Here is a 16,830-nt window from a genome sequence, read left to right as displayed (position 1 = left end):
ACTTCAATAAAAGGAAACAAAACCTATACCTCGTATCTGGTGTTCTTCATCAGCCTCAGCACCAGGCTCAGACCCAAATTGGGGACAACAGGTATTATGTGAAATTACTTGTATTACATGGAAATAGGCAAAAAAATTAGGAGTCTGATAGCATCTTTTCCAACTCACAGATTTTATTAAATACATCCTTATGGTTTTTAATGATTTTTAACTGGAAAAGATACTACCAGATTCCTGACATTTTACCACCATAAATTAATGTTGCTCTCCTCCTAAACTGGAAATAGGCAGTGAGGTGAGTTCTAGTCCCACTTTAGGCAAAAAGCTAGCTGGGTGATCCTGGGTCAGTCCCTTTCTCTCAGTCCTAGGAAGGAGGTAGTGGCAAATCATTTCTACAAAACCTTGCCAATAAAACTGCAGGGACTTGTTCAGGCAGTTTCCAAGAATCATACAAAGTTGAATGGAAGAGACAAATATAAAAATAACATAAATGTGTTCCTATAACCAGTGCTTTTTTTCTAAAAAAAAAAAAAAAAGGTGCCGGAACTCACACACGTCATACAACCCGCCTTACCTACCCTACAAGGTTCCATCCAAAAAAGGTGCCGGAACTCCGTTCTGGGCGTTCTATGAGAAAAAAAGCCTTGTCTATAACTATGTACATATTGAGCTGGGTGTCCCTATTTTAACATGCTTTAGGTGTCCAAGATATTGTACAAAACTGCCTGACTATTCTCTATAAATATTACTAATTTAATTCATCCATTCAAATATTTCCATTAAGAAAAATAGATCTCTATTTTGGATTTTTCTTTTCTGATAGAAATACTATGCTTCCTTTCCCAATAACTTGCATGTTATTCCCTTTACCATATATTGGAGGAGGCCACATTTATTTTTATAATAAAGCTCTGTATTTCTTAGCTGGTATTCTGTTAGGGCCCAGATGACTGAGGCACCAGACTAGAGGCATAAACTGATCAGCTGCAGAGGATTTTTGATATGAAGATTGACAATGGCCTATCTAACAGTCATATATGCCTGCCAAGTTCTTCATAAGTCATCTGGTTTCATGGTGGTGGCCAATCACATTTTGAAAAGCTCTGGCTTTTTTTTTTTTTTTAAGTTTCACATGCCAAGCAAAAAAATAAAAGTGTTCTGCTCTAGCTAACATTAACACTGCAATCAGAACAAAAATAGAGGTGTAGGCTTGGGCGATGTTAAAAACAAATTAACTGTGGTGCAGAGGATATTTGACACTTTCTGGAGAAAACACAAAATTGTTTCAACTTAAGTTGTAGTTAGCTACTGAAAATTTAATCCGAGTAATCATGATTCTGCACCTCTTTGTTGACAAGTCATTTTGAAGGCACTTAAGAAACGTTGGGAGGTGACTGCAAGATGAAGCTGATACATAATTCATGGCAGCATCTAGGCACTGATCGTACTTAGTGGCCATATATATTCTAGAACATGTGTCCCAACTTCAGTGATTCAGAATGACATAGTGCTCTCATTCTAATCCAGGGGTTCTCAACCTTGGCAACTTTAAGACTTGTGGACTTCAACTCCCAGAATTCCTCAGCCAGCAAAGTTGAAGTCCACAAGTCTTAAAGTTGCCAAGGTAATCTATGTTGAAAACAGGCATAAAGCTAAAATACGGGCTGAAACAGACATTAAGCTAAAAATGGACTGTTTTTTTTTTTATTCAAAACCCCCCTCCTTCCCCAGTTCCTATGTATTGGCGGAAGCAGTGCAGCAACCTAAATTTTGTGAAGCCAGCGCTTGAAATCAAGAGGAACCTTATCAGGGGACGCAGTAATTCGTTGTGTTTGTCCCGACCTTATAATCGAAGGCTAACTCTATCATAGGGTTAGGCAAGGCAACTCCCCCCACCCACGCCCCAAACTCTATGATCTTTTCTACAGCGATCTCCGAGTGTTAAGCATTTTAAGCGTCGCTCTGCTAGGAGAGAAGGTCAATGGCAAAAACTACATGTTCCACGTTGCACTAAAGCAGAATAAGGCGGGGCGGAAACTCATTTTTTTTCTCTAATTGGGTAATAGTCTGTGACGTTATTTAAATCAACCAATGAAATGGAAGAAAGTGATTGGAGAGGTGGGTTGAGCGGCCATTTCAAATGGAATTGCGGATAACTCCAAAGAGAAGAATGGAGTTTTCCTTTGATTCCCTTCGGAGGTGATTTCGAATTTAGTCGCGAGGTTGGGGGTTACATTTAGCGGCTTTCGGGCTGTATGGAAGCGACAAACGGTGCCGTAGCGAAACCTTGCCCAGCTCAGACAAGAAAACCGGACTAGGTGCGCATCTTCCGAGGAGTGTCCATTTTATTCGTGAACGGTCGACGAAGGGCCTTGTAGGGGTAGCTGGTCTGGTGGTGAGGGAGCACGTAAAGCCTGGGGGGGTGGTTGGGCGGGATATGAAATATAAAAGTGGCAGAGGGCAATTTATTAGAGCAGGAAACGTAATGGGATCTTTGGTCACCTCCCCGCAAAAGGCGATGGGATTTGTCTAGTTTTATTTATTTATTCAATTTATAAGGCACCTGATCGCAAGAGACACTATAGATATAAAGAACAAACCGATTCTTTCGAGGGAAAGACTTTTTGCTGTTTTGACCCCTGCAAAATTTATTCTGCTGTATATTGCTCAACCTGTTGTATTGCTTCAACCTAAAAAGGTTCTGAATCAGGGTTTCCCAACCTTGGTAACTTTAGGATGTGTGAACTTCAATTCCTAGATTCCCATCCTGGTTGAGGAATTCTGGGAGTTGAAGTTCGTACATCTTAAAGTTGCCTAGGTTGAAAAATAGTGTTCTGAAACGGTCTACTATCTAACAGAACACGAAGTTTTATTGGCTTGAAAGTAAGTTCTTAAGATGATCCTTTAGATCTTAATTATAAAAATGCAAGTAGAGTATCCAAAAAGCTGAAGGGCTTCAGATGAAAGTAGATCTTGCTTTCCTGATGGTTTTATAGCCAAAGCAAATGACAGGACCTTCTTGAACTGTGCATATGCATTAGTGCTCAAATGCTATAATCTCACATTTTCCAATGAAACTAGAGAAAGGAATTTAGTTAGGAATAGACAATTTATTACAGGAAGACTCTTCCTCCACTGTTGTTCAAATAGAACATAGATGGGAAGCAATGAAAAAGGCTAACTTGAAAATATTATTCCATATCTAAAAGCTAAGCAAGGATACATCTTAAATGTTATGAAGCCAAATTGTGATCAGCTTTACTATCTTTGCTTAATATGGTATTAAAGGATTGTACTGTTATTAAAGGAGTAACCTGTAACCTTTCACTATACTTTGCTCTCTGAAAATGCTTTTAAATTTGTAGCACAAATTGAATTGCCTAATCAGGTTTACTGATATATAAAGATATCCTAATATTACACTGTTGTAACATATTTGAAATCTCCAGTTTCCATGGCAGCAGCTGCCCAGATTTTTAAAAAATAAATTGCTTTATATGAAGCTAGAATTCCCATTATAATATTTGCTGCAAAAATTCTTAGTGGGAGTAAGCACAGAAAAATTCTTTGGTGTAAAAATTCAGATCTTAAGAACAAACTCTAGTCTGTCTTATACAAAGCTTCAAGTTCTTAAAATTTATTCTAATTTATCTGTAAAATGCAGAAAGAGGAATACTTTTTCATTTGGGCTTCCTATCAAAACCAGGATATTTGCTATAGTGTACCTCTGCTGTTATATTAGATTAAACAGTAGAAATAAATAGGATGATGGGCATACATATGATGGATGTAAATGCTAAACAGAAGAAGAACCAAGCTTCAATCAATTAGGCCATTAATAATATGTTTGGAATATTTAAACTTTCTTACAGTGCAAGACAGAAATATGTTGGTATTATAACAGCTCATTGACCATTGTTATTGCTGCTCAGTTTTTGGCAAAACAATGTGATAGTTTGAATTATTTAATATCTAACATGAGATGTGAAACTGTTTTGCAGTGATACTATGGAAGACAGAAAAACATCAGATTCAGAAAGTAAAACAACAGAAGTGACTTCTACTTCTACTGGTAGGTGTTAAAACAATATGTCATAAAGTGTCTTCCTAATTATTCTGTTGTGACTTTTACATAAAGGTCCCAAAATCAATCTAAGTCCACTTGAAGGTAAGAGAAATAGTTTGAGAGATCCATGACAGGGTAGTTTCCTCCAGCTTGTCCTTTTCTGTATCCAGGACATCCCACTACATCTATTCTTGATCAGCCTGCAAATTCTTGGTAGTCGTTCACTTACAACAGTTCATTTGTGACCGTTCGAAGCTACAACGGCACTGAAAAAAGTGACGTATGACCATTTTTCCCACTTATGAACATTGCAGCATCCTCCTGGTCATGTGATCAAAATTCAGGTGCTTGGCAAGTGACTCACATTTATAACGGTTGCAGTGTCCTGGGGGTCATGTGATCAACTTTTGCAACCTTATGACAAGCAAAGTCAATGGGGAAGCCAGATTCACTTTACAACCGTGTCATTAATTTAACAACTGCAGTGATTCACTTAAGAAATGTGGCAAGAAAAATCATAAAATGGGGGTAAACTCACTTAACAAATTTCTCACTTAGCAATATAAGTTTTGGGCTCAATTGTGGTTGTAAATTGAGGACTACCTGTATAGTGTTTAAAATCCCTAATGAAAATAACCAAAGGTAATTTTATTTATCTTATGATTACATTTGCTTACTGTTAATGCTAATGTTTTAACTGAGCCATTTGCTATATGTACAGACACTTCCTTCTTGCCTTGAAACTTTAGGATATAAATTCAAAAGAAGCTGACTTGCTAGCAAATACCTTTTTTATTATAAATTCTATTAACGTAGCTTTCACACCAATTACTAATTATAAATAAAAAAACACTATTTTTAAAATAAACATTGGAATACTTCTTGCAGATTGATTGGAGAGAATGGCTCAGCTAGCACAGATGTCTTTTTTTGCTTTTCCTTTTTTTAAAATGTTCATACTACATTTAATATTGTCATTGAATTGCCTCTTTTTGGCATATACTGTTATAGCACGATATGTTACTGCATCAAAAAGGATTCCTAAGCATTTTACAAAATGATTTTGGAGCTAATTTATACATTGAACAGATTATAGAAGGAATTACCTTTTCAGATATCAATTTTGAATCATAGGATTAAATTTGTACAGTGTTTTGTTTAAAAATACATAAAGAGCAAAATTATTGTTACAGAGAACGTCAGCAAAGGAAAACCCCTCATCTATATGGTAAATCCTTGATTCAGTGGGTAATAGGGAAATGTTTGTTAAATTGAGGGTTTACTCTAACAATTGGTAAGGAAAAGCTGATGAATACAATAAGCATTAAATATGTCATTTTCTCCAACCTCTTAGCAGCTCCTTGTGAAGCATATGCCACCAATTCCAAATCTTTTCTGCCCCAATCTCTCCTCAGTCGCTACTCTTGATGTATTGCTATATGACTCTCAGAGTAACTCCAAGTGAGTTGGGCATTCATCCGATTAATATGAATAAATAAATATTTCAACCCTCTGAATATCTGTTAAGCAGAGTCAATCCATTAAATTGAAAGTTCATTAAAACAATGCCTATTTGAGGCTACATGGTACAATAATTTGAAGGTTTACGGCAGGGTTCCCCAACCCCTGGTCCGTGGACCGGTACCGGGCCACGGCATGCCAGCAACCGGTCCACACAAACAAGCAAAGCCCCATCCGTGGGATGCAGGCAGTACACAAAACCACGTACCCTCCAGTCGGCAGAAAAACCTCTCTCCACGGAACTGGTCCCTGGTGCCCAAAAGGTTGGGGACCTCTGGTTTACAGAATAATAATTTGGTTCCTATAGAAAAAAGTGAATCCCAGATGTATGTTTATTAAATTTATATGCCACCCATATCACCAATAAGGCAACTCCAATAAACGTTATAAGTGTTATAATAGCAATCTATGATGTTCTATTGTAATTTCAGATTTTTACCTCCTGACTGAAGAAAAATTTGATTTTGACCTTTCACTGTCTCCCACAAGGTAACATTAGTTTCAAAATCAAGGTGCATTAAGAGTAGAGTGTAAAGCGTGCAGTTATCTGACTTAATTTCTCTCTGTCATAGTGAAAATGAAGATGAGGTTTTTGTTGGACCAGTGGGACATAAAGAAAAATGTATTGCTGTGTGCCTTGAATCCCATGAAGAGAGTCAAAAGAAAATTCAATCTCTGACATATGATCCAACCTGGAGCCCTCCTGCAGGAGATAAATTTGTGGAAATATTTAAAGAAGCGCACTTGCTAGCTTTCCAGCTTAAAAGTGGAAACAAAGCAGAAAAAAATAATACTATTCATCTGAGGGGGGAAAAGACAGAGGGCGTTGAAAAGTTTGTGAAAGAATCAAAGTCAAAACTGAAAATCCTTGAAAAAGAAATAGTGACAGATAAAACACCAACAACCACTAGAAGAGAGACATACTGTATATGGGAAAGCCCAAGCAGTCAACTGCTGCCTTCACTTCAGAAGCGTTTAGGGCAACCTGTTGCAACAAGGGACCACCCATATTCTCCCCGAGTGTCTCTGAACACACCAAGTCCTGCTAAAACAAATAAGCTATCTAAAATGCACACTGTATCCTCAGCCCATGCAAAGAATGACACAAACCTTAAAAAAAGAAGCAAATTTCAGACTGTAACAACATCACCCGCACTTAGGAATAACAGCTACTTAGCAGCAGGCGAGGTAAAAGATTTTTCTTTTACATTACATCTAAGCTTTAAGTTGTGTCACGCTATTAGAATCTAATTCTAATTAGAATAGAATTTTCTGTCCAATTTGTATTTAAATCTGTGGGTTCGTTAATATGTCTGTTTCTGTTTTTGAGAAAGCACAGGGCTCTTTGCTCCTGATTTTTAAGGTTATTGTTTGAACCTAAAATATCTGCATATTTCTGTGGTTGGTCAGAATGTGAGGTTAAAGCAGTGTTTCTCAACCTTGACCATTTTAAGGCATGTGGACTTCAACTCCCAGAATTCCACAGCCAGCATTGCTGGCTGTGGAATTCTGGGAGTTGAAGTCCACATGCCTTAAAATAGTCACGGTTGAGAAACACTGGGTTAAAGTGATGGGTATTGTAGACATAGTTTGAGGCTGGTGTGTAATTTATTGGTTCTTGAAATGCTTAATGGGGTTACTGCAAAAATGTATTTAGCCTGACATTTGAAATGGAATCTTAACTTGGAGATGGGGGGGGGGGAGGAAACAAAACATTATAGATGCCAAGGAAAAGAGACAGAGGTTTTTTAAGATGGTTTATCAGCTGCTTCCACAAATTTCTTGAAATGTAGTTTTGCTTTAATCTAAACAGACCTTGAAAGGTTCTAGTTCAGATTTTCCCAACCCTTTTTTTGTGCCTGATTATGGCACGTGAATATGAACTGATATGCCACTATGAGTGGGGCAGCAGCAGAAAGGAGCTATGCCTTCATAAGAAGAGATAATGCAAAGCAGAAGACCTGCCTTTTTCAATTCAAAGTCATCCCAAAGGTTGACCAGGTCACACCACTATGTTCATCAAGTTATGACTTAAATGTATCTTTGAATTCATGCTGATTCAGTGTGCACTATTCAGTATTACTTGAGAAAAATGTTTTTCAATATAGTCTACATTTTCAACTGTATTTCAGACAGTTGTATACATAAGGGAGTAGAGAAAGCATAAATGAATTGGATTTCATAATATTGGAATGTTTAATATTTGCATTCTAATAACACATCGTCTGATTCCCCTTAACTATTGGTCTGGTTCTAGTTTGATGGCAGAACTATTCAAGACAGTTTTCATTTAACGGAAAGAATGTGAGATTTTGGTATATTTCTAATATTTGTTTTAAAAATATTTCAAATCCAAATCTTGCAGACTAAACAAGGGCAATTGCCTAGTTCTTCCAACAGCATTTATTCAAATAGTATGGGATCATCTGAAGATTTGCTCTCTGACAAATCAAGCATGGCTTCGGATGCAGGAGAATTGTCATTTTCTACCAGCTCATCCATGCAAAGCAAGAGAACGTTTCCTACTCCCACCAAGGTGAATACTCTTTATAATCATTAATTGGATTTGGATGTTGAAATATCTGCCATTTCAATATTTTATCTGAAAATATTTTTTATCATAATGTAAGCTGCTCAGAATCTCTGTATCAGTAAGATGGGGGCATAAAAATTTAATTAAAAAATACGTTTTAACTGGTGTGTCTTTGAAAGCTCTTTAGATTTTCTCCCATGCAATGAATCAACGTGGCCAAAAAAAAAAAAAAATCCATTGATGCAGAAATGTAATTTGCAAAGTAGTAAAGTAGTAAGTTCTGTGTAATTTGACCTCATTTTTTGCACTAAACAGAAGAAAATCCATATGCTATATATAATGCAGCGTTCACTAACCTTTCTGTGGACCGGCGGGGGGGAGGGGGAAGAGGACATGGTTTCGTGTCTGTGCCGCTTGCTTGGCCCGGTTCCCAAGAGGCTGTAGCCCAGCAACAGACTGTGGACCGGGGTTCGGGACCCCTGTTATAATAGAGTGGAAGAGATGAGCATGTGCTAATAATTGAAATTACCCAGGCAGAGAGCTGCAATTTGATGAGGATAAAATTCAAAGCACAATGGTAAGACCAATATACCTGATTATATTTCTATGGCATACAGCCAAATCATTTATTATTGTCTTTACAGTTGGAAATGAAGACAAGACAACTGAAACCTCCTAATAATGTTCATATGCGAAGAAATACTTCATCTTCCTCCTCGTCCTCTATTTCCAGCATGAATTCAAGTTTGAATTCAAGTCTGTCAATTTCTCCTAAAAGAGGAAATGGTAATTACTCAATTGTCGTTTGATTCTAGTGCAGTGGTTCTCAACCTGTGGGTCGGGACCCCATTTGGGGTCGAACGACCATTTCACGGGAGTCGCCAAACAAGGCTGTCCGCCATTTCCCCCCCCTTTTCCTTGGCCACGCCCCTGGTACCCGGTGATGTATAAGTGGTTGGGGGTCACCACAACATGGGGAACTGTATTATGGGGTCACGGCATTAGAAAGGTTGAGAACCACTGTTTTAGTGCATAGTATGGAACTGGGAACTGTAACTTAATGAAAACATGTTCAAGTAATCAGGCTTGGACACTGAGTGGGGAATGCAGGAGCCACAGCTATTCACAGAAGTCAAAATATGTGTTGAAGTATGACAGTGATGCTTCTCTTGAGTAAATTCTTCAACAGCGTTTTAAAAATGAGAAATTTAACATCTGAAATTTAAATATGTTAAAACTGTGTAAATTTATCAGAACATAAAAGACAAATATAATAAATCACTGCTGTATCTTCATCTGCATTGTGACTGAGTAAACCTCATTTGTTAGGATCAAATTAGTATCTATAAGAATGATATAGATCTGAGGCTGAATTACTCATGGTTTGATGGCATAGGTAATGTCTTAAAAATGATTTCTGTGTTCATAGTAAAAAAACCTAGGTTCAGGTGCTATTTTAAGACACAAATAACCCTGGTGACCCAGATGGATGACACAGCAAGGAAGTATTCCTATTTTCTTACATGACTTCAGATACCTTTGTGAAGGATATTGGGATACAGTAGCTCTAATCCAGGGGTAGGCAACCTGGGGTCTTTTATGACTCGTGGACTTCAACTCCCAGAATTCCTGAGCCAGCTTGGCTGACTCAGGAATTCTGGGAGTTGAAGTCCACGAGTCATAAAAGAGCCCAGGTTGCCTACCCCTGGACTAGTCCAACCAGACTGATCACTTATAAAATACTATCTCTCCAAGAATTTATGGAATGCTTCAATCTATTTTTCCTTTCGTTCATGCTTGCAGCATCGTGACAAACATCTGTACTGAGGAGAGTACAGCTTGCACCAGAAGTGCACAATATTATTTTTGTGATTTCATATACAAACATATGTTTATTGCCATCCAGAATATAAGGTCATTGTAGCCGGGACTGGTGCCTGTTTTTTTAAAAAAAGGTTTGACTACAACAATGATAATGCAATCTGCTGTCTTCTTATTTCCTAGTCAAAACAAGTGTTACAAAAGCTCCTGCAGACATCTCTAGGCGCTCTTCTGTAACAAGCAAGATTTCCATAGTTAAACCTATGAAAGTATTTTCAGTGAATGCTGCCCACTCTGATGCATCTGGAAAACAACTCACACCCTGTGCTAAAGGAAATCCTGTGAATATACCCAAGTATAAAGCTTCCCTGACATCTGAAAGTGCAAGCAGTAATCTGCAGAAAGGTGCAGATTCTAATCTTCAGAAATTACTATCGAAAAACACATTAGGAAATGCAAGTACAAGTTCAAGTCTTAAACTAAACTCTAAAATAGCAACTCCAAACTTAAAGCGAGGTAAGGAAATTGTTTTTAATGCATTAAATTATGCTAACTTCTGGAGAGTGTTGATTCTGTGCTCTACATGCTGTTGTATATGCTGGCCAAAAAGGATTAAATTAAGCAGTTGAATATTTATGTGTCTAAGAAAATTAATATGCTTCAACTGTATTTTCTGCTTATATGTATTTTCAGAAAATGAAGCCACCAGAGTATTGCAATCAAATCCAGTATTATCTGGTAGCAATATTGAAAGGTATTTCTATATGATGATAGCTAATGATTTCCACTGCAACTGTTAATGTTCGCTGAACTGTTCCGTAACATAGTTGATTAGAAACTGTGTTTTGGGTGTTGATAGAATCCAAATTGTTTAATTTCCTGTGAAAACTAACAAAGATGCTGTCAAGCTATCCTGCGGTGTTATAATATCCAAACTGTATACTTAGGTAAGTTCTGTTCTTGCAATTTGCAGAGAACTACAAGCTTGTTAGAAATTTCAAATAATAAGAGGGCTAGGCAATTAGCAAGGCACAGTATAACTTTAGGTTTGCCAGTACAAATATTACACTAAATAATTGTTAAGCTTAATTATCCATGGTTTGGGGGTAGTACCTGACTTGGAACCCTGTAAAATACAGGTAGTCCTTGCTGACCGACCACTTGTGCAGCAACTATTCAAACTTACAATGATGTTGAACAAGAGGTACTTAGGGCAGTCCTCATAGTTGTGGCCATCACAGCCTCTCCATGATTGTGATTTGGATACTCAGCAAATGGCTCATGATTACAATGTCACAACATCCCATGATTACGTGATCACTACTTGCGACTTTCCTGCCAGTTACTAACAAGCAAACAAGCTGGCAGGAGGTTGCAGATGGCAATCGTGTGACCCTGGGATACTGTGACTGCATGGGATTTGCCCAACTGGAACTGCCAGAACTCCCGTCATAAGTTGGCAGGATCCTTTGACATAATGCCTAGTAACTGTACTGCTTATTGTTGTAATTCCTGATCCCAATTACTATTGATAAACAAGGACTATCTGTATGTCTTTTGGAACCACTGTGATATGTTACCCTCCTAATATTTAAAATATCTTGAACATAACATGAAACGGCTACTAAAATAAGGACTCTTTTAGTTGTGATTTTAGGTTTCTAAACTTCTCATGTTTTCTTAATCTTTGTAGCAATATTGCAGTTTCCACACCTGTCAAACAATTAGAAAGAACTGTATTAAAATCCTGCTCTGCTGTGAAGCCTTCTTTACGGACTCCAGACAGAAGGCATTCTACATTGCCCATGTCTGTTGGTCGATATACCTCAGGAATTCCAACACCGACTCCCAAAACATTGCCCAGAAAAATGACATCCCCTAATTGTTTAGCTCTTCGCCACATCTCCAGTGTGTCTTCTAAAAAGACTATAGGAATTAGGTAAGTCTAAGAAATAACCTCAACACTGTGGAGATTTCTGCCCTTTTTCTCCATTCCTGCAATTACTTTTTTTTAATATGCCCTTGGCTTATCACCGATTCAGAAAATGCAAATTTTATTTATTATTTATTAATCATATTTATACGCAGCCAGTTTGGTCTATTGATTAAGGCACCGGGCTAGAAAGTGGGAGATCATGAGTTCTAGTTCTGCCTTAGCTATAAAAGCCAATCTCTCTCTCAGCCCAGCTCACCTCACAAGGTTGTTGTGGGGAAAATAGGACAAGAAAAATGTGTTGCATATGTTTGCCATCTTGAGTTATTTGTAAAAAAATAAAGGCAGGAAGTAAGTTATAAAATTGGTTATCTATCCTCAAAGGGGATTATGGCTCAAATTTTGAGTTGAATGTTGAGTGCAAGTTTAGCTATTCATGATAAAACTACAAGGTTTCAATATGGAATTCTCTGGCTCTGGAAAAGCATGAAACACACCTCAGAAAAGTGCAGGGTTTTCTATGACCCCATACTGCTATCCATCAGCTGGATGCATTGGAGTTATTCAGCTAATCAATTAATATACTGTGATTTATTACAATACAGACTTATGATTTCTATTGGTGGCCACTCCCTGATGATGTACATATGATGTAACTATTTGCCACAACAATGTATTTCTGAGGGAAACTGTCAAGCTGTCTTTTTACTGTATTATTGTAATGGAAACCTGAATCCATGAGTTTTAAGGATTTCATGAAAGATATATTACCTATTGAAACAAAAATCTTACAGTATCTTAACTATTTTAGTGTAATTTTTAAGGACAGTCCATCTTTCATGTAATTTTGTTTTCCTGTGGGATTGGGGTGAAGAAAGAATTGTATATACTGAGTAAAAATAAGTGAATTCTGCATAACGATGCTTTTTTGCTGTTCCTTCCCAGTTCTAGGGGTGTGACTAAGAACAAGACATGGATGTCTTCAAGTCCATCTTCAACAGAAGGAGACTTATCTCCACCACAAGTTATACCTATTGCACTTGCTTTTTCACCAGATAAACCTTTTATCGAAATAGAAGAAGACATTACTAAAAAAGGGAAAACAACAGAAGTAATGCTAGCTAAGAAGGTAGGTTGGGTTTTATCTGCCATGTCAAAATACAAACCATGTATTGCAGTAAAAAATAGTGTTGCAACTGCTGCTTGTGTTCAAAAGAATTCGAAAGATACTATCATCTCATATTGTACCTGTTATGGTAATATTTTACATTAGGAAGGCTCTTATGGTAGTTCAATAATGCAGGATTTTGTTGGCCTTGCTTTTAAATGTGCTGTGCAGAGAGATCCATATCTCTTGAAAAGATTTTAAATGCAATTATTCCAAACGTTGGTTATATTAATAGTCCATCGGCGCCTCCTTTCAATACTTTGACACAAATATTCTTGTTAAGAACCAGTTTTTAGAAAAGGTGGGTGGGAAACCTATTTACACTAATGACTCATTAAGGGGAACATTTGAATTAGATCACGCAAGCACTGAAATTAAAGGTTGGAGCAGCAGAATGTCAAAGATTTAGATATTGTATTTTGGGAGGTGGGGACAAAAGTTATGTAACCTGACATTCTGTATTTTTGAGAGTATGATATTGGAACCCTTAAAACACTTTTTTCTAGGACTTGTTGATAGAATTTGAAACAGTTAAAACACCAGTTGCCATGCAGGAGTATGAAAACAAACCTCTAATTGATCTTTTTAACACTCCTGAAATAACTAAAGCCCCTCCATTGAAACCTACAGGGCAGGTAAGGTTATTTTTATCTCACTGTTAATACTGTTTGTATGTAAGTGTGGATTGGTGATAAAAAGTTTAATTGCACATATTTTACATTTAAAAACATTCAACCTGTATCTTTGAAGCTCTGTGCAATAACTGATGTTATATATACTGCATGTAGTATTACAAAATTTAACCTCAAAATTCTGCCAAAACTTGGCATTCACAGGCTATTACAAAATTAGTATTTGAATTGGGTGCAATTGGTTGTAATCAAAACTGCACTGTCAATGTAGATTTGCTAACAGATGATGTTCTTTATATTTCCAAGAATGTAACAGTTGTGTTTAGTCAATGTTTTAATAATATATTTTCTACTTGTAGCTAATAGACCTGAACTCTCCTTTGATGAAACTAAGTCCTGAAGGAAATAAAGAAAATTCACCTCTTCTGAAATTCTGATTTTTACTTTTTAAAAAATGGTTTTCAAACTGGAAAAAAATCTAGAGTTTAGCAACTAATGTTTCACTGGTCAGTAGTTTTAATACTGGAAAAAAGATAAGAAATTAAAATTGTGAACTTGAAATGCTGATATATTGTTGCTAGGAAAAATAAAGAATATATGGTTTTTCTATATTTTAAGCAATTTTGGTTGTAGCAAATCTGATAAAAATATTTGTTTTAAAATTGTGCAAAGTAAATGGTAAATGTCAAATATTTGAAATAAAGTTAAGCATTTTAAATATTGATTACACACTTTCATAATTATTGCAAAATATTGTTAGAAGTTTTGGAGATGACAGTCCCAATTCTGATCAGTAAGTCAGGACTACCTAATTAGAAAAAAAACAATTGAAACTGTTTAATAATTTAATTTGCAGGACAGTACATTCCATGCAATTGTTAACAATATAACCAACTGATACCCAGGCCTGATGGAAAAAAAATGTCCTAAAAGCCACCAAAAATTCAAGACTCACCAGCCTAATCTCATAGAGAATTATGTACCAAAGGGCAAATGCTACAGCAAGAGGCTCTCCTAAGTGCTACCAGATGACATATCATAATTATAATTAGAAACTATTAAAATAAAGAAAAATGAACAGCAGCATTACTTTGTCCTGCATGATGGAAGAAACTGGAATACCCTCAGTGAAAAGTAGAAAAGCAATTTTGTCTCCACACCACTCACTTGAAAACTGCCAGTATGCAATCCACCCAGAGTCACACAGAGATGGGTGGCATAAAAATTTAATAAATAATAAAAATGTATTGCTCCTACTTTCAATTGTTACCTTGCTATAGGAAACCTGTTGCCAAATGGGAATGTTCTTGTTTACATAGTACAGGACAAGTTTAAAATAGGGACTCCTTCAGTTTTGCTTCTTTTCCTTCCTACCAAACATTCACTGTTTTCCTTAACTGGGCTGAAAGAGAAAAGTAGCTATCCAAAATCATTGCTTCAGATTGCAGAAGCTGCTCTGTCTAACCAGGTCTTGAGTCCCATGGACCATCTGTGATCTTTACCCTAGCAGCTAAAAAGCCTATTCTCCCTGCTTTATCAACTGAATCTCCGAGCCAGAAGACTGTTATGCTGCTCTCCCACACCTGTCAGTGTTATCAAGGTAGCTGCCCAGCAAAATAAGATTTCTCATTTCACTGCATGGCCTCCCAACATGTTAAAACATGTTGAGCCAGGAACTGACCTAGAAATGTGTTGGTCACAATAGAAAAGACTAACAAGAAAGGGACTCTTAATGCCCAGGTGAGACTGACTGTAGAGAACAGGAACCCTAGATCACACCTGCACCAACTTCAAGTATGTTATAAAGTACCAGGCTAAACCCACTCCTGATGAGAGGAATGAAAATTAGGTAACAGACAAAAGGATACACAACATGTTTACATTAAGGCTAATTGCAGGTGGGGAAAGGTCTTAATTCTTATCATTTAACACAGTGTTTCTCAACCTTGACAATTTTAAGGCATATGGACTTCAACTCCCGGAATTCCACAGCCAGCAATTGTCAGCAATTTGTCAAGGTTGAGAAACACTGATTTTAACACTTAGTTTAAGAAAGGTCAGGTGACCTGTCTTTACATAAGTTCCTTAAGATGGTTATCTAAGAATAATATGGGAATCATCAACTAACAGAATATAGCATAGTCTTAAGAACAAAAAAAAAAAATCTTTGTTTAAGGTAGTGTTTTTTCAAATTCAGCAACTTGAAAATGTGTGGATTTCAATTCGTAGAATACTCCAGCCAACATGCTGACTAGGATATTTGGGGAGTTGAAGTCCACACATCTTCAAGTTGCCAGGTATGAAAAACAATGGTTTAAAGAATGGTTCATAAATAGTTCATAAAAGTCTGGAACTTGCCTTGGTGTAAAATACAGTGGAAATAAAAATAATGGGAATGAAAATAGAAATAGAATAGAAGCTGGAAGGGATCTGGGTGGTCTTCTAGTCCAACTCAAGCAGGAGATCCGATACCACAGGGGTCTTCAAACTTGGCCCTTTTATGACTTGTGGACTTCAACTCCCAGAATTCCTCAGCAAGCATGCCTGGCTGAGGAATTCTGGGAGTTGAAGTCCACAAGTCATGAAAGGGCCAAGTTCGAAGACCCCTGCTATACCACTTCAGACAAGTGGCTGTCCAGTTTTTTCTTAAAAATCTCCAGTGATGAGGCACCCACAATTTCTGAAGTTGTTAAGCTTCATATTTGCAAAATAGCAGCAACCTATTCAAAACGAGTGATACCAAAACAGAAGTTGAGTGAATCTGCATTGGCCCAGTTTGGTACGGGGGTTAAGGCTTCTAGTTAAAAAACCAGGAGACCATGAGAGCCGGTTCCTTTCTCTCAGACCCAGATGGCAAAAACAGTTCCAAAATCTTCCTGAGAAAACTGCAGGGGCTTGTTCAGAGCAGTCCGCCAGGAACCAACACTCCCTCGCAGGTGCGGACCCCCCCCCACACACACACGTGTGTCCTTCAGCGGTTGCTCCCATTCGAAAAAGCTTCCTCCGCCTGGGGTGAATCGAAAAGGCAATGACTTCTGCTTCCATCCCCCTCAGCCTATACTAGGGGTCTGTAACCTTGACAACTTTTAAGGCTTGCGGACTTCAGCTCCCAGAATCCCTCAGCCAGCACAGCTGGCTGAGGAATTCTGGGAGCTG

General features: G+C 37.4%; 1 protein-coding gene across 2 annotated transcripts; it reads left to right on the top strand.

Moving 5' to 3' along the window:
- Window positions 1–1,770: 1,770 nt before the first annotated feature.
- GTSE1 (G2 and S-phase expressed 1) lies at window positions 1,771–14,398 on the top strand. 2 transcript variants are annotated; one of them, XM_039341285.1, is made up of 12 exons: window positions 1,771–2,318; window positions 4,002–4,072; window positions 6,019–6,076; window positions 6,160–6,775; window positions 7,953–8,123; window positions 8,765–8,906; window positions 10,125–10,457; window positions 10,635–10,695; window positions 11,635–11,880; window positions 12,820–13,003; window positions 13,549–13,677; window positions 14,034–14,398. In XM_039341285.1, exons 2-12 carry the CDS (start codon window positions 4,009–4,011, stop codon window positions 14,109–14,111), a joined length of 2,082 nt encoding a protein of 693 aa, XP_039197219.1. In that variant the 5' UTR covers window positions 1,771–2,318; window positions 4,002–4,008; the 3' UTR covers window positions 14,112–14,398. The 2 variants fall into 2 exon arrangements, with proteins under 2 accessions (XP_039197219.1, XP_039197217.1); XM_039341283.1 differs by having other exon boundaries at window positions 2,166–2,199.
- Window positions 14,399–16,830: the final 2,432 nt, after the last annotated feature.

This window comes from Crotalus tigris, unplaced genomic scaffold, assembly GCF_016545835.1.
Source record: "Crotalus tigris isolate CLP2741 ecotype Arizona unplaced genomic scaffold, ASM1654583v1 scf7180000017764.6130737, whole genome shotgun sequence".
Taxonomy (NCBI): Eukaryota; Metazoa; Chordata; class Lepidosauria; order Squamata; family Viperidae; genus Crotalus; species Crotalus tigris.
The sequence above is the reverse complement of the archived record's forward strand: the minus strand, read 5'-3'. Positions and strand labels throughout refer to the sequence as shown.